The 15,526-nt window shown below is 42.0% G+C and overlaps 1 protein-coding gene across 1 annotated transcript; it reads left to right on the top strand.

The window, feature by feature from the left end:
• The first annotated feature begins 291 nt into the window (after positions 1-291).
• On the top strand, positions 292-14,947 carry LOC118580261 (mas-related G-protein coupled receptor member X1-like). The gene is made up of 2 exons (XM_036181936.1): positions 292-396; positions 13,888-14,947. Exon 2 carries the CDS (start codon positions 13,913-13,915, stop codon positions 14,894-14,896), a length of 984 nt encoding a protein of 327 aa, XP_036037829.1. The 5' UTR covers positions 292-396; positions 13,888-13,912; the 3' UTR covers positions 14,897-14,947.
• The last annotated feature ends 579 nt before the right edge of the window (positions 14,948-15,526 follow it).

Genomic DNA, 15,526 nt, shown 5'->3' with positions numbered 1-15,526 from the left:
TCAAGCAGCTCAATTTACCTAAATTGTTACTGCCTAGGCTCATAATTGGCAATTAAAGCTTCAGAATGGCACTTACTAATGGAAATGGGGGATACCATATAAGGTGGGAAGGGAGAGGCTCAGTATGAGTGGAAACTGGGAAGTCATCCAGAAATAGCTCTGTGAAGAATTGTGTCTCACATTGATCTGACTTCTTATTAACCCACAGCCCTTGTACAAGAAATCACATGAGCTGCCCAGCATCTAAGTAAGTCTTACTTGGTCACTAGGTCCTACTAAAGCTCTTACAAGCATTTCTTAGCAGGCATAAAGGATATTCCACATCCTTGACCCCAGAAGATTCTCTGTATTCAGGACAAATAGCTCTCCGACTCCTGACAGAAGATTGGAAGAAAGGTAAGGATTTGTGTCCAGATACATTTGTTTCCTTCTGCTATTCCTATGAATATATCCTTCTGCTTCTACACTAAGAAGCTGCATGCAGGGACCACAGAACTTTCTTCAGGGAAAGGAAAGAGACAAGAGGCTTCCTTCTGCAAACGGTGTTGGCAACCTTGAATAGGGGGGATCTCAATAAGATTACCAAGGCCATTGACATTTCTTTTATTCTGGTTATTCAGATATGTTACTATATGGAGAATGATGCATCTTACTTTCATTTCAAGGTGGAAGCTGATGTGGTTGCACACTCCCTTAATCTCAGTGTGTGGGAGAATAAAGGAGTATTACACTCTCTTGAAGTCAGACTGGGCTACATGGAGATACTCTGTCTCAAAAATAAATAATTAAAAGGGAAGAATGGGTTAAGATGACATTCAGACCTTGCTTCTCAGACTGACTGCTATAAACCAGGTTTCACTGTTTTATTTGCTTTTCAAGTTATTCTCCTTTGTATATATGAAACCTGAGAAGGTAGCAGAAGAAAAATGTTAGCCCATATTGAAATGTTTGAGGAATATTCCTTGAGTTGACTATTTACAATGATTGACATGATTAAGGAACACTGACAATGCAAATCAATCACCTTAAGGCTTGTCTAGTAAGGCACTGTGTCCACCCTTATACGCAGACAGGGAAGAAGCAGTTCCAGAGAGAAGATTAGACCTAGCTATAGTTGAAGAGGATGGCCATGCAAGCAGAAAGGCACTGCCATTGCCAACTCAGAGCCTCACAGGTCCAGAGCTAAGAGCCAAAAATTCAACTCTCCCCTCCCTCCCTCTAGTCTTCTGGTGATGTCTCCCAGAGACTCTAAAGCCACGTGTTCAAACTAAAGAGTACTATGTCAAACCTGGAAACAAACTAGATGCCCTTCAACTGAAGAATGGATAAAGAAAATATGGTACATATACACAATGGAGTACTACTCTATGGTACATATACACAATGGAGTACTACTCAGCACAGAAAAACAATGACATCATGAGGTTTGCAGGCAAATGGATGGATCTAGAAAAAATCATCCTGAGTGAGGTAACCCAGACTCAGAAGGACAAACATGGTATGTACTCACTCATAGGAGGATACTCGATGTAAAACAAAGATGACTAGACTGCTGCACAACTCCAGGGAGGCTACCTAGAAAGCGGGATACTGGGAAAGACCCAGGGATCACTCAATGGCAGAGAAATGGATGAGATCTACATGAACAACCTGGACGACAGTGGGAGTAATGAAGGGCAAGATTTGAGGGAAAGAAAGCTTAGGGGAGCAGGAGATCCAGCTGGATCAAGAACAGAAAGGGAGAACAAGGAATAACAGAATATGATAAATGAAGACCACATGAGAACAGGAATAGGCAGAGTGCTCGAGAGAAATCCACAGAAATCCACAATGATATATCCTCTGTAGACTGCTGGCAATGGTCGAGAGAAAGCCTGATCTGACCTAGTCTGGTGATCAGATGACTAAACACCCTAACAGTCGTCTTGGAATTCTCATCCAATAACTGATGGAAGTGGATGCAGAGATCCTCAGCCAGGCCCCAGGTGGAGCTCCAGGTGTCCAAGTGTAGAGAAAGAGGAGGGACTACAAGAGCATGAATTGTTGAATCCAAGATTGCAAAAAGCACAGGGACAAATAGCCAAACGAAAGAAAGCACATGAATGATGAACCAACCAACGGCTGTGGAGCCCCCAGCTAGATCAGGCCCTCTGGATAAGTGAGACAATTGAATAGCTTGATCTGTTTGGGAGGCTCCCAGGCTGTGGTACCAGGACCTGTTCTTAGTGCATGAGCTGGCTGTTAGGAACCTTGGACTTACTACACAGGCACACATGCTCAGCCTGGAAGGAGGAGACAGGACCTGCCTGTACTGAATCCACCAGGTTTAAATGAATCCCCAGGGGTGTCTTGGTCCTGGAGGACATGGGAATGGAGGGGAGGGGCTGGGTGGAAGGGGGGTGGAGGTGGGAGGGGGGAATGACAGGGGAACCCATGGCTGATGTATAAAATTAAAACACATAATAAAAAAATGGAAATTGAAATTAATATAACCCAAGGTAGAACAAAGAAATGTAATCAAAAAAAAAAAAAAAGAGTACTATGTCCAGACAACAAAGATGCTAATTGCTAATTTCCTCCCCACACCCTCCAACCAACTAAGGCTTTGAAAGCTTATCTAAAAAGGCTACCTTCACTTCCTGGTGCCCCTCTGCATCCTATAGGAGGAGGGTGTATCTTCTGTCTACTTGGAGAGCTCCTTTCTAGGTGTGTCCTCTAAAGGAAATCCCGTCTACTTTGAGAGGCAGGAGAGAGATGCTGGAGTGCAACATTTGTCCTTAATTGGCTTCTACCCATATCTCTCTTCTACTTCACAGGCTTCTCTTCCTCACCTCTGGAGTTTGTTTCTGCTGTATTTTATTTAACCCAGAACTTTTATGTCAAACATGGGTTTAACATGAAAATTAACCCCAGGATTTTATTTCCTCTATGTATAATAAATAGTTCTGGGATGCTAAGATTGTAGGCCTGTGCAGAAGAGAGAACAGCCAGAGAGGCTACTGGACTCCACCCACAGTGTTAAGAGCAAATCAGTTCCCCCTCTCTGCTCCAAAGCCATCTTCTAAAAGTTGAGAAAAAATGTTAACCCCTACCTCTCCAAGTGTTGAAAGACCCCAAAGAGAAAGTACCTGCTGATTTCAGATCAGTTATTTCTACACCTAGTGGAGATGGGGGTGTGGCGGGGGGGGGGTCCTCTTTATATTCTAAGCCCTACACTTCCGCTTCCCTTCAAAGGCTCCTCGCAATCAAATGCAAAGGAAACCCCACTAAGGACTTCCTGGGAGAAGGAATGGAATGCGTTCCTCTGGCTCACTTCACAGGACACCAATTAAGTCTTCCTTTTGTTGTTTGGTTTTAATTCCACTACGCCTTTTCCTGGCACTCAGACTTCACCCTCCTTCCTTCCTTCTTTATGTTGCTGAGCAATTCAGCCTACATTGTCCCTCCTTCCCACCCCAGCCTACCCAGACACACACAATCTGTGTGCAAAAATAGATCTCCATGCTCAGCCAAGTCATAATGAGTCCTTGTGTTGTGGGAGAAGTCAGGGTACCCTCAGTAATAAAAGAATTTTAAAACAATCCCTCCCCCAGAAAAGATTATAAAAACAGATTCAGAAGGAAGCTCGGTGTTATTAGAATTTCAGAGCAAAACAGCAAAGAAGACAAGCTACAAATCTGGGCAGGAGGAAGATGAAAAAGGGGACAAGAAAAAAAAAATGCCTTTTGAGTTAGATTCCAAGAAAGCTGGCATGCCCAGCAACAGAAGTTGGAAAGAAACTCCATGGAGAAGGGGATGGGGGTTTTAGAGATGAGTGAGAAAGTCCAGAGTGTCAGGAAAAGCATGCTTGGGCTTTTGTCCCATGGGGCTAGGGAGGTAATGCTTTTCTGTGTTAGAGTACACACAGAGAAGCAGACAAGCTTAACTGTACCATGTGAGGGAAGCTCAGAGACAGCTGCACTAAGATGGTGCTCCTGTGAGGGATAAGTGAATTGCCATTCTTTACACCACCTTAGCAATCTCCTAGCCAGGTGACTGGCAAGCACAGAGTGGTCAACTCTTGAAGGAGGCAATAAAAATATGTAGTGTTGTAATCTATTGAGCAGATCAGTGTCGTGTCTCTACACAGGGTTAGAGGGAGAACTCAGAATTCATTCTTTTGACCAAGAGGAAGGATCTCTCTTTTAATGGACCTCAAAAAAAACCCTGATATCTCCACCTTTTCTGGGTACTTTAAGTCCTAGGAAGGCAAATGTGATGCTTCCCTTTCTGGGGTTACCAGAGGAGCAGGAAGTGAGTCCAATGCTGATCATAGGAGAGGGGTCCATCCGTGTAATACTCGGGAGATTCGTCTAAACACACAGAGCTGTCCAAGAGTGTCCTGAAGAATAAACTATTATTTACCTTGCTTTACTTAAATGTCCTAGTACCTATAATTGTGTTTCATTTTTACTTTTGCATTTAACCCAAATAATCCAGTACTGTCATGCTCCTCTTCCACTCACTCATTTGGTGAACAAATATCAAGAACACAGAAACACACACACACACACACACACACACACACACACACACACACACACACACACACACAGCTAGACCCTCAGAAATAGACACGTTCCTGTCTTCAAAGGGCTGTATGACAGACAGCCATCCTCACGATGTGTCCTAAAAGTTGGGCTCCCTTACATCCTCAAAGCATCTCCTACATCAAGTCATGACTGTGGCCAGAGGTCTTCTTTGTAATTTTTAATTTCAGTAGCTGAAAGAAATTTTCTAGCCCAGGACAAGGCAATGCCTGTGTCCATAATCCTATTTTCTCACATTCTATCCCAGACTAATTTTTCTCACGTTAAGAAATTCTGGAGACATGGTATGGTATCTGGCAGGGACTGTTGGAGTCTATATGAATGTCTAGCCTAGAGAATATTCCTTTGTCAGTAAAGGAGAGAAAATGTGGTGTTTAACACCAACAGGAACTGGGTCAATCCAAACTGTAAGCATTTCATCTTTTAAAAATAATTTTGTACCTGTTTCCTCCCCTGTGACACAGAGACAGTAATTCCAATAACACATGATGGTCCTAAGAATAAGAGATCATATTTTGTGGGTGTTAGTGTCTTGGTTGGCTTCCCAGGGGAACTGCTGGAGGTTCCATTAAACTCAATGGGGGAAACCCAACTTACAGCAATGACTGGAACTGAGAACATTTCTCTATTGTGCTGTCTTATTTTATGTTAACCTAACACAAGCTAGAGTTATTTGGGAAAAGAAAACCTAAGTTCAGAAAAATGACTCCACCAGATTGGTCTGTGGGCAAGTCTGTAGGACATTTTCTTGATTAATGATTGATGGGGGTGGGCCCAGCCCATTGTGAGCAGTGCTACCCCTGGGCCAGTGGTCCTGGGTGCTACAAAGAAGTAGGCTGAGCAAGTCATAAGGAGCAAGCCAGTAAGCAGCACTGCTCCATAGCTTCTGCCTTAGTTCCTACTCCAGGCTCCTTTGAATTCCTGCCCTGACTCCCCTCAGTGATGGAGTGAAACCTGTGTGTTGTAAGCTGAAACAAACCCTTCTTCTCCAAGTTGCTTTTGGTCATGGTGTTTCATCACAGCAATAGAAACCTTAACTAAGACATTCGTATTTCTATAAGGCTCCTCTGCTAAGGAGCTTCCAAGCCTTAATAATTGCCCTGTTTGGGCTGGCAGGAAACATGATAGTGTTCTAAATCCTGAGCTTCAAATGCACAGGAACACATACTTTATCAATATCTGCAACCCAGAAGGACCATCTTCCTCTCCCTGTGCTGTTTCGTTGTAAGTTCCCTGGTTTAACTCACCTACATATTTTATCTACCACTATCCTGGTTCCCAGTGACTTGCTCATTGTTACCAGCTGTTCCTATGGTAGGCTATAGTAGGCCTGAACACACTCAGCACCATTAGCACTATGCATGACCTATCTGTGTTGCCACTACTGACATAAGACATGCATTAGGTGTCCTGTGGGTCCTGCTCTGGGTAATGTCTCTACTGCTAAGCAACCTGAAAAAGCATCACTGTGGCTATCTGTTTAGAGATTTTGACTGTGACTGGAGTTGCGCAATGCATTTCATCACTACTGTATTTTTGTTTGTTGTGTTCTCTGAGTCAATGCTGCCTTACTGGACAGGATTCCCAATGGATGCTACTACTGAATAAGCCACGTATGACTCCTGAGCTCACAGTACTAGTGTTCCTCCTCTGCATCCTGGCGTCTAACATGGTTTCTATATTCAAATTGAATTTATGATTAAAACTTACCTTAGCATTGTTCATACCCTGTCTACTATTACCAGCATCAAGCCATCTTCTGCTTCCTTTTGAATCCTCTGTCCAGGAAGAGCATCATTGAAAACAGTGGCAGTCTTTGATGCTGACTCTCCAGATCTTAAACAACATGTCTTGGGTAGAGAAAGATGAAGAAAAGCTTTTCTTAAGAAACTATGCAAATGTCTGAATTCAGCTAATATCGTGATATTTTGTCTATCAAGGTTAGTTTGAAATATCAGCTCATGAAAATTATATATAATAGCATATATAGACATGTATGATGTGTGTAGGTAAATAGATAATGAGTGAAGAGAGAGGAGAAAAACAAATATAAGAGAGAACAAAAAGAAAGAAAGAAACATTAATTTATGCATTGTCTGTGGCTACTGTCACACAACAGCAAAGTTAAGTATTATCCATCTAGCTATAAGTACTAAAATACTATCTTTCACTTCATCAAAACATCTGTATTAGTCTCTGGTCCAGTTACACCCACATCTACTGCTATGATGACTGGAACTCAGCGGGAAGTCTACATCCAGTAGTTTGTGTCCTCAACTTGGTTTTTTACTTTTGAAATTATTTTTTTTTATTATGTGTTTTAATTTTATACATCAGCCATGGGTTCCCCTGTCGTTCCCAATCCCACCTTACCCCACATTCCCCCCATCCCCTCCCTTCCATTCCCATGTCCTCCAGGACCAAGACACCCCTGGGGATTCATTTAAACCTGGTAGATTCAGTACAGGCAGGTCCTGTCTCCTCCTTCCAGGCTGAGCATGTGTCCCTGTGTAGTAAGTCCAAGGATCCAAACAGCCAGCTCATGCACTAAGGACAGGTCCTGGTACCACAGCCTGGGAGCCTCCCAAACAGATCAAGCTATTCAATTGTCTCACTTATCCAGAGGGCCTGATCTAGCTGGGGGCTCCACAGCCGTTGGTTGGTTCATCATTCATGTGCTTTCTTTCGTTTGGCTATTTGTCCCTGTGCTTTTTGCAATCTTGGATTCAACAATTCATGCTCTTGTAGTCCCTCCTCTTTCTCGACAGTTGGACACCTGGAGCTCCACCTGGGGCCTGGCTGAGGATCTCTGCATCCACTTCCATCAGTTATTGGATGAGAGTTCCAAGATGACTGTTAGGGTGTTTAGTCATCTGATCACCAGACTAGGTCAGATCAGGCTTTCTCTCGACCATTGCCAGCAGTCTACAGAGGATATATCATTGTGGATTTATGGGGACCTCTCCAACACTCTGCCTATTCCTGTTCTCATGTGGTCTTCATTTACCATATTCTGTTATTCCTTGTTCTCCCTTTCTGTTCTTGATCCAGCTGGGATCTCCTGCTCCCCTAAGCTTTCTTTCCCCTCAAATCTTGCCCTTCATCACTCCAACTGTCATCCAGGTTGTTCATGTAGATCTCATCCATTTCTCTGTCATTGGGTGATCCCTGGGTCTTTCCCAGGGTCCCGCTTTCTAGGTAGCCTCCCTGGAGTTGTGCAGCAGTCTAGTCATCTTTGTTTTACATCGAGTATCCTCCTATGAGTGAGTACATACCATGTTTGTCCTTCTGAGTCTGGGTTACCTCACTCAGGATGATTTTTTCTAGATCCATCCATTTGCCTGCAAACCTCATGATGTCATTGTTTTTCTGTGCTGAGTAGTACTCCATTGTGTATATGTACCATATTTTCTTTATCCATTCTTCAGTTGAAGGGCACCTAGGTTGTTTCTAGGTTCTGGCTGTTACAAACAATGCTGATATGAACATAGCTGAGCAAATGCCCTTGTGGTGTGATTGAGCATTCCTTGGGTATATGCCCAAGAGTGCTACAGCTGGGTCTTGGGGGACATGGATTCCCAATTTTCTAACGAAGCACCATATTGATTTCCAAAGTGGCTGTACAAGCTTGCATTCCCACCAGCAGTGGAGGAGAGTTCCCCTTGCTCCACATCCTCTCCAGCATAAGGGGTCTTCTGTGTTTTTGATCTTAGCCATTCTGACAGGTGTAAGGTGGTATCTAAGAGTCATTTTGATTTGCATTTCCCAGATAATTAGGGATGTTGAGCAATTCCTTAAATGTCTTTCAGCCATTTGAACTATCTCTGTGGAGAATTCTCTGTTTTGTTCTATAGCCCATTTCTTAATTGGACTGTTGGGCATTTTGATGTCTAATTTCTTGAGTTCTTTATATATTCTGTATATCAGCCCTCTGTCAGATGTCGGGTTGGTGAAGACATTTTCCCATTCTGTAGGCTGTTGCTTTGTCTTGTTGACCATGTCCTTTGCTCTACAAAAGCTTCTCAGTTTCAACAGGTCCCATTGATTGATTGTTTCTCTCAGTGTCTGTACTAATGGTGTTATATTTAGAAAGTGATCTCTGGTGCCAATGCGTTCAAGAGTACTTCCTACTTTCTCTTCTATCTCGTTCAGAGTAACTGGATTTATATTGAGGTCTTTGATCAACTTGGACTTAAGTTTTGTGCATGGTGACAGATATGGATCTATTTGCAGCCTTCTATACATTGACATCCAGTTATGCCAGCACCATTTGTTGAAGATGCTTTCTCTTTTCCATTGTACATTTTTGGCTTCTTTGTCAAAAATTGTATGTTCATAGATGTGCGGGTTAATATCAGAGTCTTCAATTTGATTCCATTGGTCCACATGTCAGTTTTTATGCCAGGACCAAGCTGTTTTTATTACAGTAGCTCTATAGTAGAGCTTGAGGTCGGGGATCAAGATGCCTCCAGAATTTGTTTTATTGTACTTTTGGCTATCCTGGTTTTTTTGCTTTTCCATATGAAGTTGAGTATTATTCTTTCCAGATCTGTGAAGAATTGTGTTGGTAATTTGATGGGGATTGCATTGAATCTGTAGATTGCTTTTGGTAAGATTATGTCTCTGTTAAGTTTCAATTTGGCCGATCTGTCCAGAGGTGAAAGTGGGCTGTTGAAGTCTCCCACTGTTAATGTGTGGGGTTTTATATGTGATTTAAGCTTTAATAATTTTTCTTTTACATATGTGGGTGCCCTTGTGGTTGGGGCATAAATGTTCAGAATTGAGACTTCATCTTGGTGGATCTTTCCTGCAATGAGTATGTAATGTCCTTCATCATCTCTTTTGATTGATTTTTAGTTTGAAGTCTATTTTGCTGGATATTAGGATGGCTACAGCAAGCAGCTTGCTTCTTAAGACCATTTGATTAGAAAGTCTTTTCCCAGCCTTTTATTCTTAGGAGGTGTCTGTCTTTGAATTTGGGGTGTGTTTCTTGTAGGCAGCAGAAAGATGGGTCCTGTTTTCATATCTATTCTGTTAGTCTGTGTCTTTTTATAAGTGAATTAAGTCCATTGATATTAAGGGATATTAATGACAAGTGATTGTTCGTTCCTGTTGTTAATTTTATTTTTTGGTGGTAGTGTGTGTGTACTTCTCTTCTTTGGGGTTTACTGCTGTGGTGTTATCTATTGCCTGTGTTTTCATGGGTGTATCTGCATTCCTTAGTTGGAATTTTCCTTCTAGTGCTTTCTGTAGGGCTGGGTTTATGAATAAGTATTGTTTAAATCTGGTTTTGTCTTGGAAGGTCTTGTTCACTCCATCTATGATGATTGAAAGTTTTGCTGGGTATATTAGCCTAGGCTGGCATCCATGGTCTCTTAGTGTCTGCATTATATCTGTCCAGGTCCTTCTGGCTTTCAAAGTCTCCATTGAGAAATCAGGTGTTATTCTGATGGGTTTGCCTTTATAAGTCACTTGGACTTTTTCCTTTGCTGTCCTCAATATTCTTTCTTTATTCTGTATTTTTAGTTGTTAAATTATTATGTGGTGAGGGGACTTTTTTGGGGGGTCTAGTCTGTTTGGTGTTCTATAGGCTTCTTATATCTTCATAGGCATTTCCTTCTTTAAGTTGGGAAAGTTTTCTTCTATGATCTTGTTAAATATATTTTCTGTGCCTTTGAGTTGGTATTCTTCTCCTTCCTCTATCCCTATTATTCGTAGGTTTGGTCTTTTCATGGTGTCCCAAATTTCTTGGACATTTTGGGTCATGACTTTGTTGGTTTTAGTGTTTCCTTTGACTAATGAACCTATTTCTTCTACCATATCTTCAACACCAGAGATCCTCTCTTCCATCTCTTGCATTCTGTTGGTTATGCTTGCATCTGAAGTTCCTGTTTGTTTACTCAGATTTTCTATTTCCAACATTCCTTCTGATAGTGTCTTCTTCATTTTTTCTATTTCCCTCTTCATTTCTTGGATTGTCTCCCTTGCTTTTTCATGATTTTCTTTCAGGGACTTATTGTTTTCTCTTGCTTTAATTATCCTTTCCTCTAATTTTTTATAGTGTTCTTCCCATTTTTTGTTTGTCTGTTCCTCTACTTTATATTTGATTTCTTCTATATAAGGCTCTAGCCTCTTCATGATGTTACTTATAAGGTTGTTTTCTTCTTCTTCTTCCATTCTGTGATGTTCAGGTCTAGCTGTTGGAGAAGGGCTAGGTTCTGGTGATGCGGTATTGCTCTTTATTTTGTTGTATGTACTTCTGCCTTGATGTCTGTCCATCTCCTCTTGTGTTCGTTCTTGGTCTTATCAGTGTACTTGGTCCAGAGAGAGCTGACAGATTTAGGAAGCCTCTTTCTGGTCTAGATGGAAGCTCAGGGCCAGATGTGAGCGCTGGTCCAGATGAGAGTGCTGGCCGGATAGGAGCTGGGGGCTGGACTCTGAGTCTCGGGAAGTCCCTAGGGTCTCCTTATTTTGTCCAGATGGGAGCTCCTCTTGTCCAGATGGGAGTTACTCTGGTCTCTGGTCCAGATAGGAGTTCCAGGGCAGGATGGAAGCTGGGGGCTGGTCTCTGGTTCTCAGGAAGTGGCTGGAAACTGGGGCCAAGTTGGTCAGGTGCTCCCATGATGGCCTGTGTCCAGCGGTGTGACCCAGGGGCAGTTGCCTCTCTGGCTATAACCCCAGGTACTCACCTCTGGTCCAGATGGGAGGACTGGAGCTGGGAGTTGGTTTCTGAGTCTCAGGAAGTGGCTGGGGTCTCAGGCAGATGGGTGTGGGGGCAGGGTGTGGAGACTGCAGGGTCTGCCTGCAGTCTTGGGAAAGGGGAGCCTTCCCGCAGGGCCCGCCGATTGGCTGGAAACTGAGGCCAAGTTGGGCAGGTCCTCCCAGGATGGCCTGTGTCCAGAGGTGGGACCCAGGTGTAGTTGCCTCTCTGGCTATAACCCCAGGCACTCTTGAAATGATTTTAACTGTCTAGATCTTTTGCATTTGCTCATAAATTATATAATAAGCATTTCAAACTGCCACAGAAATATCTGGTGGTGTTTTGATGTACACATATTGAATCTATTGATTAAATTGCCATAAGAATGAAGCTGAAGGCAAGATGAAAATCCAAGGAAACTGGAGATGCCAGAAAACAAGGTACATCTGCTGGAAACTGCTGCAGGTAGAGAACACAGACAGCTCATCAGAAAGGCTATATGGGCTGCAATTGGAAAATCCACAAGGGCAGGGCCTCCCAAGCCCTTTGAGGTCACATCACAGTGCCATGTGATCTTGTTGATGGATATGAAGATGCAAGATTTAATGTGTACAACAGTGGATTTTCTTGGGCCCATACTTTCTTGATATTTTTCTGGTTCTCTGTTTTAGAATGAGAATGTTTACTCTATGCAATGGTATATTGGGAGTTTCTACATTTGACTTTTTATACTGTTTTTATAGGGAATGGCAGCTAAGAAATTCATCTGAAAGATATTTGTGAATGCTGGCTGCTGAGCAAGGTAAAACTGCTGAGATTAAAGGAGTGGATTACTGCATCTTCAGTTGTATACAGGACATCTGGGTTAAGTAGAATTATGACCATGCTATTGCTTTTATTTGGAAATTCTGAATGATTTTAGGAGGTGTATTTGGGTGCCAAGTTGATATAGATTAAGAAAATTCTACAAAATTACTAAATCACACTGCTTAATGTGTCTGAGACAACCAGGGATTCCAAGATGGAATGTGGGTCTCATCCTAGAAGCTGAGTGCCCAAATGTAACAAAACAGGAAGATGGGAGAAGCTAACGCAGGCACCCCCATCTTCATCTCCCGCCCTCAACTAGATGAGCCTCTTTGCTACACAATGTGCTCCTATCATGATGTTTAACCTCATCACTCGCCAGAAGCAGTAGGTTTTCTATTTGTGACTTTGTCCCTTGGTTTCCCTCCTCTTGGGACCTGGTATTAGTCTCCCAGATGTGAGCTGCTGTTTTCTCTATTTAGTGTCTGTGTGTGCCTCTCCGTGCCTCTCCATCAAAAAACTATTTTATACAAAGACTTTCTTTAGTAAGTGAACTCTACTTAAGATATCTTTAGAGAGACAGGAATTAGATTATATCATGCACTCCACAACGTACTCTTAATACTCCTCCATCATCATTTTCATATCCCCTTATAATAATTCCTAGACCTTACGCTAACTTCTTACTTCATTGTCTGTACTGATGAACAAATGCAGCTCCAGCCCAAATCCTGAACTCATACTGTGTAACAAAATTTTCCAGATGCTAGTTGAAGTTATCCTGAATTCTCATAACAGAGACATTGAATTTGGGGATAGACATCATTCCAAAATATACAGACCTATCTACAAAAGTAACTATAATGAATGAGATTTTTCTTTATAACTAAATTATATGTGTGTGCATGCATGTGTGTGGTGTAATTCATTTATCTTAATTTACACTTTATTACTTAATCCAAATTACCTACTATTAGAGAGAATCTCATTTGTTTGTTCTTTCACACATTGAGGAAATATCACTGCCACAATGTAAGCCAATGAAATGGCTTAGTGGGCAGAAGTACTTGCTGCCAAACCTAATGGCCTAAATTCAGTCCCCAGGAAAAAACAAAATTAGAGGAGAGAACCAAATCCTTCAACTCTGATCTCTACAAGAATGCACATGTGCATGCACACAATTTTTAAATGTGATTTTTAAGTTTACATGCTTTAATAAAAATAAAAGAACACACTGTGGTATACAAAATATGTGAAAAGCTAAGTCCTGGGAAATATAGAAAGCATTTTTGTCTTTAAGAACTGCTACCTCTGGGTCAGACACAGTCATCCTAACAAATGTCCTAGAAAAGGTCCACAGTACCCTTGTGGCCCTAAAACATGGTAGTAATTCTCCATGGATGGTGGAGCCATCTCAGTCATGGCAGTGTTATGATCATCTCTGTGTTTTTCTCAATCCTTTCACATGAGAAAAAAAAAATTATGGTCCAGAAAGGAGTAGAGCTTGGTCCATGTAGCCCCTGAAAGGAGAAGTTTGTCTCACAGAATATGTGAATATGACATAGAGGTCCTGAGTTACACATAGGAAGAATGACTCAGGCTTTAGTCAACAAACTCCGGGCTTGAATGCACAGTCCAGAACTCTCCAGCTCTTTCTTGGAGAGTCATATTATTCTCCTATTATTTATAAATGAAGTTATTTAGAAATGCTAACAACAGTATCTATATAACATTATGGTTCTGAGGAGAAGGGACCATATTAAGATGCTCAAACATGGTTTATGTTCTCAGGGACACTACTGGAAGACTTGTGAGCATGGATCCAATTATCTCATCCCACAACACAGAATCTACACCAACAAATGAGACTGGCCAGCCCAAGAATCCAAATTGCAGTCCAATCCTGACCCTGCACTTCCTGGCCCTCATCATTGCCCTGGTTGGATTGGCAGGAAACGCCACTGTGCTCTGGCTCCTGGGATTCCACATGCGCAGGAAAGCCATCTCAGTCTACATCCTAAACCTGGCTTTGGCAGACTTCTTCTCCCTCTGCAGTCACTTTATTGACTCTCTGCTTCGGGTCATTGATTTCTATGACATCTATGACCATAAATTAAGCAAAGAAATCTTAGGCAATGCAGCAGTCATTCCCTATATCTCAGGCCTGAGCATACTCAGTGCTATTAGCACAGAGCGCTGCCTGGCTGTATTGTGGCCAATCTGGTACCACTGCCACCGCCCAAAAAACATGTCAGCTATTGTATGTGCCCTAATCTGGGTCCTGTCCTTTCTGATGAGCATCCTCGAGTGGTACTGCTCAGGATTCCTGAGTGATACTCATCATCATTTGTGGAAAAATGTTGACTTTATTGTAACCGCATTTCTGATCTTTTTATTTATGCTTCTCTTTGGGTCCAGTGTGGCCCTACTGGTCAGGATCCTCTGTGGTTCCAGGCGGAATCCACTGACCAGGCTGTATGTTACCATTTCACTCACAGTGATGGTCTTCCTCATCTGTGGCCTGCCTGTTGGGCTTTTCCTGTTCCTGTTATTCTGGTTTGACGTTCATTTGCATTATCCCTTTTGTCATCTTTACCGAATTACTTCCGTCCTGTCCTGTGTGAACAGCTGTGCCAACCCCATTATTTACTTCTTTGTAGGCTCCTTTAGGCAGCATAGGCAGCATCGGTCCCTCAGGATGGTTCTTCAGAGGGCTCTGGAGGACATGCCTGAGGAGGATGAATGCACAAAAAGCCATCTTCAGAAAACCATCGAGATGTCAGAAAGCAGAGAATGGTGAACAGCAGTCCTTCCTTTAGTCAGACAGAAATGCCACAGTGATTGAAGTACTTTCAAATGGTTTTTTTACATCTAATTTTTTTTTAATCTAAATTTCTTATAATTCTTAAAGTAGTCAGAAATAATTTTGCCAACTTTCTTTGCACTGTCAATGAATTTCTCAAGTATCCTCTGTATGTTTCTCATTGAAAGTTGTTTTTTTTTCCTTGCAGTTTTATAATGGGAAGTTCTTATTCAGACCATAAATCTGAAACTGAGAACATAAAGGTATAAAATGTTTTTCCTGTGGGCCATTTTCCAGAGAAGTTTATTCTCCATGATTCTCCCAGCACTGGAGATAGTAAGCTCAGACCTGAAAAAAATCCACATCTAAGGATCACTGACATATCCAATCTAAGGAGAATAGCTTCCTCACGACATGCTCTGTCTAAAAACAATGTAGGAAGTCGGATTTCTGAGAAGTATTTTGGCAGCTTTTTTCTTGTGTTTTGGGTTAAAAATCAAGGCCTTTGTCCTTGAGAATGGTAAACAGACATTTATTTCTCAATCATAATACAGAAATATGATCAATCTATTGAATGCTGGAAAAACTTTAAAAAAAAATTATAAAACCTGGAAGTTGGATTGGAAA

This window comes from Onychomys torridus, chromosome 1 (genome assembly GCF_903995425.1).
Source record: "Onychomys torridus chromosome 1, mOncTor1.1, whole genome shotgun sequence".
Taxonomy (NCBI): Eukaryota; Metazoa; Chordata; class Mammalia; order Rodentia; family Cricetidae; genus Onychomys; species Onychomys torridus.
The sequence above is the reverse complement of the archived record's forward strand: the minus strand, read 5'-3'. Positions and strand labels throughout refer to the sequence as shown.

Coding starts and splice junctions, on each gene's coding strand:
- LOC118580261 (XM_036181936.1), top strand. CDS start 13,913: ATGGATCCAATTATCTCATCCCACAACACAGAATCTACACCAACAAAT.